Source organism: Chiloscyllium plagiosum, chromosome 7 (assembly GCF_004010195.1).
Source record: "Chiloscyllium plagiosum isolate BGI_BamShark_2017 chromosome 7, ASM401019v2, whole genome shotgun sequence".
Lineage (NCBI taxonomy): Eukaryota > Metazoa > Chordata > Chondrichthyes > Orectolobiformes > Hemiscylliidae > Chiloscyllium > Chiloscyllium plagiosum.
Window position 1 is genome coordinate 65,448,507 of NC_057716.1, and position 10,538 is coordinate 65,459,044.

The 10,538-nt window shown below is 39.3% G+C and overlaps 1 protein-coding gene and 1 long non-coding RNA gene across 2 annotated transcripts in view; both read right to left on the reverse strand.

Moving 5' to 3' along the window:
* Positions 1–476: 476 nt before the first annotated feature.
* LOC122551661 overlaps positions 477–10,538 on the reverse strand; it is an 18,668-nt gene continuing 8,606 nt past the window's right edge. The window contains exon 3 of the long non-coding RNA XR_006312157.1: positions 477–2,765. This is a non-coding gene — a long non-coding RNA (uncharacterized LOC122551661). The remainder of the gene's footprint in view (positions 2,766–10,538) is intronic.
* Positions 3,342–10,538, reverse strand: part of LOC122551660 (retinol dehydrogenase 7-like) — a 9,818-nt gene continuing 2,621 nt past the window's right edge. The window contains exons 2-5 of the mRNA XM_043693949.1: positions 8,375–8,689; positions 5,648–5,906; positions 4,552–4,715; positions 3,342–3,695 (exon numbers count right to left, since the gene is read on the reverse strand). Coding sequence (XP_043549884.1) covers positions 3,472–3,695; positions 4,552–4,715; positions 5,648–5,906; positions 8,375–8,687 — 960 coding nt within the window. The 5' untranslated portion in view covers positions 8,688–8,689 and the 3' untranslated portion in view covers positions 3,342–3,471. The remainder of the gene's footprint in view (positions 3,696–4,551; positions 4,716–5,647; positions 5,907–8,374; positions 8,690–10,538) is intronic.

Sequence of the window (10,538 nt, forward strand, 5' to 3'; positions counted from 1 at the left end):
TCTCCTTATAGTTCATACCCTCTAATCTAGGCAGCAGCCTGGTAAACCTTGACTGCATCCTTTCCAAAATCGCCACATTCTTCCTGTCATGTGCTGTCCAGAATTGAACACACTACTCGAAGTGTGTCCTAACCACAGTTTTATAAAGCCGTAACACCATGACATCCTGACTCTCGAAGTCAATTCTCCAACCAATAAAGACAAGCATGTCATACGCCTACTTTACCACCCTACCTACTTGTGTGGTCACTTTCAGTCAGCTATGGACTTGAACTCCAAGATCCCTCTGTACATCAATGCTGTTCAGAGTCCTGCCATTAACCATATACCTTTCCTTAACATTTAATCTCCCAAAATGCATCACCTGACACTTACCTGGATTAAACTCCATCTGCCATTTCTCCACCCATATCTGCAAGTGATCTATATCCCGCTGTATCTTTTGACAACCTTTTACACTATCCACAACCCCACCAATCTTTGTATCATCTGCAAACTTAATAACCCCCATCCACATTTTCATCCAAGGCATTTAAACAGCAGGGGTCCCAGTATGGATCCCTGTGGAACACTACTAGTCATGGACCTCCAGCCTTAAATATATCCTTTCACACTACCCTTCTCTCAGCCAGCCAATTCTGAATCTACATAACCAAGTCACCATGGATCCCATGTGTCTTAACCTTCTTGAAGAGCTTACCATGAGGGACTTTGTCAAAGACCTTACTAAAATCCACACAGACAATATCCAGTGCCCCACCCTCATCGATCACCTTTGTCACCTCCTCGAAAAATTCAATCAAGTTAGAAAGACATGACCTGCCCTGCACACAGCCATGCTAACTGTCCCTAATTAGGCCATGTTTTTCTAAATGTGTTTAAATCCTATCCTCAAGAATTCTCTCCAATAGCTTCCCAACCACCAATGTGAGACACATCAGTCTGTAGTTTTCTGAATTATCCCTATTTCCCTTCTTGAACAGAGGAACAATATTAACTACAAGCCAGTCTATTAGGACTCGCCAGTGGCTAGCGACGACACAAAAGATTTTGGTCAAAGCTCCAGTGTTTTACTCTCTTGCCTCTCTCAATAGCCTGTGGTAGATAGCATTGGACCTTGGGCACATTTCCACCTTAATTCTCTTCAAGAGACTCAACCTCACTGCTTTCTTCATCTCAGAATGCCGTTGCATATTAGCATACACAACACAAATTTTACGATCCTCCATACCCTTCCCCTGGGTGAATACTTCCCCAGTATGATGACTCAAATTTCCCATATGGGGCAGCATGGTGGCCAGCACTGCAGCCTCATAGCACCAGGGACTCGGGTTTGATTCCAGCCTCGGGCAACTGTCTGTGTGGAGTTTGCACATTCTTCCAGTGTCTGCGTGGGTTTCCTCCCACAATCCAAAGATGTGCAGGTTAGGTGGATTGGCTATGCTAAATTGCTCATAGTATTCAGGGATGTGTAGGTTAGGTGCATTTATCAGGGGTAATAGGTAGGATAATAGGGGAGAGAATGGGTCTGGGTGGGCTACTCTTCAGAGGGTTGGTGTGGACTTGTTGGGCCAAAGGGCCTGTTTCCACACTGTAGGAATTCTATTGTTCCATGATCTCACCACATCCTCTGCCCCCAAGCACAATTTTCTCCTTTAACCTTGGAGTGGTCCTACCTTCTCCCTAGTTATCCTCTTGTTTTTAAGCTATGTATAGAATACCTTCAGGTTCTCTTTAACTGTACCCAACAAGGTCATTTCATAACCTCTTTTTGCTCTCTAAATTCCCTTTGAGTTCCTTCCAGCTTTCTTTATATTCATCGCAGATTCTGTCCAGTTTTAACTTCCTAAAGCTTACATATGCTGCTTTTTCCCTTTTGACTAAATTCACAACCTCCCTTCTTATTCAAGGTTCCCTTACCTTGCTATTCTTGTCATTCCTCTTCATTGGTACGTCTGTCCTGAACTCTCACCAGCAGGCCTTTAAAACAATTCCCACATCAAATGTGGACTTACCAGACAACTCCTCCCAGCTAAAACTCCCCACCTCCCTTCCATTTATCTCTCAGCCCTCTTGGGCACCCCCCACATTCCTGATGAAGAGCTTATGCTCAGAATGTCAACTCTCCTGCTCCTCGGCTGCTTGCTTACCGTCTGTGCTTTTCCAGCACCACACTTTTTAAACTCATTAGCTCCTGCCTTATATGGTCATAATTCACCTTACCCCAGTTTAGTACCTCACCACAAAGTCCTGACTTATCCTTGATTATAGCCATCTTAAGGAGTTGTGATCTTTAAATTGATTTCCAAAATGCTCTCCCACAGAAAGATCAGTCACCTGGCCAGGCTCATTAGCCAATACAAGGTTCAGCAAAGCCCCTCCTCCAGTTGGACTATCTTCATACTGTTTCAAGAAACCCTCTTGAATGCATTTAAATTCTGCCCTGTCTAAGCCTCTTGCTCTAAGGGAGTCCCAATCAATATTGGAAAATTTAATGCCACCCACAACGACTCTTTATTGCATCTTTCCATAGTCTACCTACATACTGGTTCCTCAATGTTTTGGTGGCTGTCTCCTATCAGAGATATTGTACCCATCTTATTTTTTAGCTCTACCCAGATTGCCTCAGAGGATTAATCCCTCCAGTACGTCGTCTAATTTCAGATGGGACATTCTTCCTGATGAGTAAAAGCAATTCCTCTACCTCTTACTTTCCTCTCTATTTGTCTAAAACAATGAAACCCTGGAACATTGAGCAGCCATCCCTTGCATTGAAATAAACATTTCTGCCCATTAGTACCGTTGTGTTCATTTACCTGTTTCAATGCCTTCCCTTTCTGATTTACTGGTCCTAACATGTACCTTTCCCTCAATCCCTTCACTTGTTGACCTGCCGCTCTGATTCCCAGACCCTTGCCACTCTAGTTTAAACGGTCCTTAGTAGCACTAGCGAACCTCCCTCGATTTTATAGATGCCACGAGATCTGCTATTTCCAACATTTAATGCTTTTACTTCAGTTTTTTGGCATTCACCATACTTTGCTCTTTGAGTCAGTGTAGTTAGTAAGTTAAATGAATCAAATGAAGAATTGTATTAAACATGTTAAGAGTTCAGGTTGCTTTACAATCATTCGCAGATTTATTGATTCGTAAATGAATTTGGAAACCTATAAGACTGAGAAACAGCCCGTAAGATTTCCTTCATGGATAAGTGGACTAAGATAAAAAATTGGTATCGAGAGTCTTAGTCTGGTCTTTCATCTTCATTCATCTGTTTAAGATTGTTGAAAATCCAATTGGTTAACATTCTCCTGATAATCAGAAAGCACTTCCTTAAGAAATAGAGCTAGAGCAGGTATATTTATTATGCACATAATTATAGAATTTTACATTTCCCTTCACTTTCTGCGCTGTATCAAAATTAAAAAACTTAAATTCCTTTCATTGTAAAGAAGCTTTCTCAAATACATATTACAAGATACGCTTTGCTGGCTTAACCGTGTCAGCATTGAACACAATATCAGAGATGACAGTTGGCATGTACGAGAGGGGAATCCAGAACAGTTTTGCATCTAGTCCAGCAGAGTAGCGAGTGCGAGGGTGAACAGCTGTCAGAGCGTGGTTCATGCACCACACTACTTTCATCAAATCTGGGTCTGCAAGCTCCTTAACCCTGGCCTGAAATTTAGGTATAACTGTAAAACAAGTATTTATTAAAATGAATTAACATCTTAAAGAAAGCTACATTACAATTGGTTTGAAAGACTACAGGGAAAAAGTTCATATCAAAAGTTAGTTAAGGTATTGTGACTGTGCCAATTTAAAACTGAAAACCAAAAAAAAGTAGATATTTAAAAATCACGCACACGCACACTTTTTAGATTAGAATTACTCCAAACAGAATGACACAGACAGATAGCAGCACACAGGGGGCTAACACATTAACAATTGGTGTCAGCCCAGATAAGGTTTACCTGAGAATGTAACTTTTAAAAAGGTTTTATAATTTATATATGAAAGAAGTGAAACTAACATGGCCATTCCAACAGATGATTCACTTAACAAACAAAGTATTTTTCAATATATAATTTCAGTTACATCACACTGTAAACTTTTGCTATAAATTCTGTGTCTTACAATAGTGTACTCCACAACCACTTCCAATTAAACCTGTTGGACTATAAACAGGTGTATGTGATTTTATAACTTTGTACACCCCAGTCCAACACCGGCATCTGAAAATGTGTTGCTGGAAAAGCGCAGCAGGTCAGGCAGCATCCAAGGAACAGGAGAATCGACGTTTCGGGCATAAGCCCTTCTTCAGCACCGGCATCTCCAAATTATGACATTGTAGATAAACATATTTAAAATCTTGAAAATGTGTGTTTTCTAAAATATGCTGCTTCCTAAATATGAAACGCAGCTAAGGGAAAAGAATTCATTAGATTTTAAAATTGGGTACTTAGGCAATATTTTCTGCCTGTACCAAAGATTTACATTTCAAAAGCAATGCTTCAATTAGAAGTACTTGTAGTTCACAGAAAAACTTACCTTTATCGAGATAATCAGCTCCATAGTCATCCTTTACATCCTGTGGTAATCTGAGCCAGATTGCTTCCAGGCTTTTGGTTATGATGTTTAAATTGGTGATATTTGTTTTGAAGAAGCCTGGCTCAACACAAAGAACTTTTACACCAAAATGACTCAAGTCCCTCCTGAAAAAAACAAGAAAACTACTGCATTGTTACAGCTTTTAACAATCATACCATTCTTTTGTTTATTTTGTGACTGTTTTTATTTAAATCCTATCCATAGTGTGATGGAGGAAGGTTTGTACTGCTTCCAGTTGCCCATGAAAGGAACATATGCAATTTGCTACACAATTTATATAGCTGAGGTGACTCTGTAGTTGTATGAATAAGTGTATAAAGGAGCACGAATCATTAACACAAAGTTATATATAAATAACATAGCCTATTGTGTTTTCTGTACAAAATTCCATATACCCAGCCTTTACTAGGACAAAGTCATTAATACATCCATTACAAAGATCAAAATAGCATCTTTTTCCTGGGATGGGGTGGGTCCAAGACTAGAAGGCATAGGATTAATGGGAGGGTGGAAAACATAAAAAGGGGCCTAAGGGGGCAACCTCTTCACACAGAGGTTGGTGCATGTATGAAATGAAGTGGTGGAGCTGGTACAATTATAACATTCAACAGGCACCTGCATCAGTATATGCATAGGAAGGGTTGAGAGAGTTATGCTGGCAACTGGGACGAGATTATTTTGGATAATGGAAGAGTTGGACCGAAGGGTCTGTTTCCATACTATACATCTTTGTGACTGTATATAAACATAGATAAGATGCATTGCAGCAACTTGCCAAGGCTTTTTCAACAACACCTTCCAAACTTGCAACAAGCAGTTTATGATGCACCATCACCTTCTTAAGGCCATTAAAAATGAGTAACAAATATCATTATCCCATGGACAAATAAAACCTCTGCACTGATCATACTTATCTTAGATTGTTGGATCAAGTACAGTAAGTCAATAAATGTTATTCTGATTTATTTTGATCATAAAATTGCAAATAGTAGAACATAGCTAATATTAATGGACAATTCTGCAATTTCTAACTCACCTGAGACCATCATTGAAGGCTTCAACACCAAACTTGGAGATGCAGTAAGGTCCACCCCCAAAACTGACCTTACCAAATACACTTGCCACATTGACTATTCTACCTCGTGCCCTCTTTATCAGTGGAAGCACACTCAAAGTAACTTCAATTTGTCCAATCAGATTGACATTCAGTACAACTTTGTAATCATCTATTGTTAACCAGTCACTTGGTCCACTGGGTACAGAGATTCCAGCATTGTTCACCAGCCCCCACAGACCTAAAAAAAAAGTTAGAAACAAAATAAGTTAACTTCAGATTATTCCCCATCACGTGTTCCTAACAATGCTCTATTTATTTTAAAGTGAGGATAACTTATGAAATGGGAGGGGCAGTGACTATTCTTTGAAAGACTAAGTCACAAGGTATTAAACCCTCTGTAAAACTAAATATGACAACTTGTGATATACGCAAAACATTTAAATTTAGCTTAGTTGACACTGTATAATCACTTCTTCAAAACTGCAATGGTTTATGAAAGATGCTGTACTGGTTTGTGTAGAATAATGAATAATACTTTAAAAAGGTACAGCTTCATGTGATCAGCATTCTTGCCTTTTAATTTTAAGCCTCACTAGAGTACATTTCGGCTGATACTTCATTACAGGATGGAAGGTGTACTGCATTAGAAATATCATTTTTCAGTTGATCCGCTAAACCAAAGCTCATCTATCTTCTCGGATACATCTGATACTTTTTGTAGACAGCAGTTCTTTTAATGTCTCAGCCAGCTTTTATCTCTCAACCAAGATCAGTAAAACTGGAACAGAGGTTGCTGGATAAACTCAACAGATGATGATGGCATTTAAAAGAGAATGCAGATTTAACATACGAGTCCAGTAATTTTAGTGGGAACTTGCACTGTTAAAATTGTCTGAATTTTTCTAAATTAAATATTGGTTACACTTAAAAAGTTAAAATAAAACACTTTGGAATATCCTGAGTTTATTGGTGGAAGCTTTTCCCCTCTACATCTTTTTAATTTAGTATTACACAAACCAGAAAGCCATGTTGTGCTGGCCATATCTGTAGTATTCAAGAGGCAACCTCTAATTCATTGGCTTTCGTCACAGACCAGCAAAATCATATACAAATGAGAAATGTTGATGTTCAAAATAAGCCTCATGGTCAACTCATTGAGTCTTTAATCTGGCCACCCTTCAATGCATAGTTGCTTTGAGACACTTGACTCTTCTGAGTTGGCCACTTATCAGCACGCAATTCAGACTGACTATAAAGTTCAGATGCAACTTGAAATTACCAGAATGAGTATCACTTCCCAACTATCAAAAGCTACTAATTGGTGTTTAGGCATGCCTATGTGCACAAATCCAATGCCATCAGAATATATATTGACTTAACAGCTCAATAAGGCAGTAGTGAAGGAAATCTTTTCCATGTCCACAGTCTGAATTGCATGCTGATAAAAGTGGCCAACTGTGAGGAGTCAAATGTCTCGAAGCAACTATGGCATAACCCTAACACTACCAAAAGTTTAACAGTGGAAAACAACTTAATGAACTGAAGTAACAACATTTTGTCTGCTAAGATAAACACCAGCAGATAACCTAAACAACTGGAATAATGAGATCATGTCTGCTGAAATGTAAGGATTTGGTGGCTTCCTACTCGCAGGAAAGCAGGTCCCAAGTCAGACACCTCATTGAGAACTAAAGTATACGTAGGCTGAAGATAACCTGGGAATAATCAGTGCAAGAGGGAGGAAGAACTCAGATTCAAATTCCAAAGATTGAGCTTGGAGAGCAGAGACTGCAACACTGAAGTTGACCCCTATTAACCACTGGCTAACAAGACACTGATCTTACATGGGAAGATAAGTATTGCTTATCTTTAGAGACTAGATTGTAGTAGTTTAGAATGTAGATAGTCACTTGCATTGTGCACAACAAATTCACAGTTTGAGTGTTTTTGTTCAATAAAATGTAGCTTTGGTCAACAATTTGATTCATTAAAAGGGATAGAGAACATGCTCAAATGTGTGACAGTTTAACATCTTTCCTTAATGAGATGCTGCATTCAGTATTGTTTCCCTAGACTTGTGATGATTTAAGGTAGCCCTTCTCAAAAGGAAGATGTGGCCAATCTGATATGACACCTTACAGGTGATATTCTTCTCTTGCTGTGTCTTCCTAATGTGATTATTTATTCTTACTACAGAATTACAAGCTTTAAAGTTTGGCAATGTACTATAGCATCTTTCCCTTAAAGAATTGGACTGTTGTACATAGCAATGTCATTTCATTTTCCTTGTCTTAAGGCTTTTAAGCAGAGCAGTATAGCTGAATTCTTCACTCTTCTGGAGCAGGTGGGACATGAGTCAAGCCTTCTAGCTTAGAGATAGGAATACTACTACAGATGTGGCTTTATTGCATAACAGCCATTCAGTAAAGGCTCCATTACCATGTTAGTCAGGGCTATTGACAGACATAGATGAGACATCTGTCCCCTTTGAGATCCAGTTATTCTCCTGATTTCACTCACCCACCTCTCCCCATCCCCAGATGTAGGAACACTACCACTGTGCCACAAGAACCTTTCACTTTTTGCTCTGCATGTTTTCAAAAACTGCAGTGAATATCATTAGCTGACAAACGGATTTATCAAAATTATTCAGCAAACAAGTGGCATTTTCTATGGCAGATGAAGCAAAAGCCATCTTTAGATTACCTTTCTCCTTGACCTCAGATTTTACGAACTCTGCAGCTTTGTTGATGCTTTCAGAGTTAACAACGTCCAACTGGAAAGTCTTGAGTCTTGATGATGTGCACTCTTTCAATTCTTCAGCACCCTTCTCAGTAAAGCAGGCAGCTAGCACATGAAATCCTTGTTGATCCAAATGCTTGGCTAGCATATTGCCAAAGCCAGAGTCACAGCCAGTAATGTACACATACTTGTCAGATACATTCTTTATACGTTGACTGTCTCTGTAGCGGTAATACAGGACATAAAGCAGCACACAAATAACCAGGTATTGAAGCATTTCTGAAAAGAACAAAAAGGATTTTTCAAATGGTATTTACCGTCTAAAAGATATGTAGCTTTTGTGAAGTCACTGTTTCTCCAGATGATTCAATATTGCAATGGACGATACTTGGTTGGGGATGGAGTCATGAAAAGTTGATGGAATTCACTTGGAAGTATTATGGTCTGAAACTGGAATGCACATGGACACTGCCAAATGGGGTGAAAAGTCTTGAAAGTATGAAATGTTTCTGTTAGTGTGGAGACTTGCTTACCACAAGCACAAATACATCCATAATTGTGGAAAGGTTCAGAGGTTTGCTAGCTTTACAAGTTGTTGAATATTCTTGACAAGTTTACTGGACCTATTGGAAGATATATTATAGGCAATAAGATTCCAGTAGTTGCACTATTTCTAGATTTTCTTAGACTTTTGAAAGAGCTTAAGGTTGAAGGCATTGAAAGAGGAAAGGTGTTAAATTGGATTTAGTTCGAAAACCATAAGGGAGCTATTAGTAGACTCTGCATTAAAAAGGTCAGTAGAAACAGGGATTGATAGTTTTGTGAAAATATATTGTTAAGATTAAGATAGGAATTGTATGTATACCAGAGAGGCAAGTGTGGCAGGCAATATTCCGATTACTTCCATTTTGCATTTAGAAGTTTTGACAATTCTTTTTGCCGTATCATTCAAAGGAATTTATTTACAAATTACTTGATCAACATAATCTGGATTGGTGCTCATGCCCCAAGCTGCTCTGTTGACAGTAAAATGAGTACAAGGTAAGGCTCTTCTCCATACATCTCAATGGATACCCCACATTGCACATGGCACTACAGTTCTGCAAAATCAATCATCAAGCAGCACTGCCCAGATTTTCCAGATTCTTTACATTGCTTTAAATTATTGCCAAGATATTGCAGCATATTAAATCATCCTACTTTTCAGACTGCTTCACACATTCTGAAACAAGTAAATAAGTTAACCGTACTCAGAAGTTAGTATTTTTCATGCCCAGATCCTGGAGGATGCAAACATTTAAATGTCAGTGAGAGTTTGAAGCTGGCCTTTAGGACAACTGATTCCTACTTTTGTATTGCCATTGTCAATAACTGCTCTTTGCTTTGCGTTTTGCTGGGACTTCCTTATTTAGTTCATCAGCTTTGTAACTTCCCAGGGAGGACAAACCAGGGCTGATGTTTGCTGATGGTTGAGTAATGATTTGGCTTATTTACACAATGGATTCAGAGACTAAACAAATAGAATTAAGGAGAATCCAAAGGGTTTTTACAAATATATTAAGGACAAAAGGATAACTAGGGAGAGAATAGGGCCCCTCAAACATCAGCAAGGCGGCCTTCGTGTGGAGCCGCAGAAAATGGGGGAGATACTGAATGAATATTTTGCATCAGTATTTACTGTGGAAAAGGATATGGAAGATATAGACTGCAGGGAAATAGATGGTGACACCTTGCAAGATGTCCAGATTACAGAGGAGGTAGTGCTGGATGTCTTGAAACAGGTAAAGGTGGATGAATCCCCAGGACCTGATCAGGTGTACCCGAGAACTCTGTGGGAAGCTAGAGAAGTGATTGCTGGGCCTCTTGCTGAGATATTTGTATCATCAATAGTCACAGGTGAGGTGCCAGAAGACTGGAGGTTGGCAAACGTGGTGCCACTGTTTAAGAAGGGCGGTAAAGACTAGCCAGGGAACTATAGACCGGTGAGCCTGACCTCAGTGGTGGGCAAATTATTGGAGGGAATCTAGAGGGACAGGATGTACATGTATTTGGAAAGGCAAGGGCTGATTAGGGATAGTCAACATGGCTTTGTGTGTGGGAAATCATGTCTCACAAACTTGATTGAGTT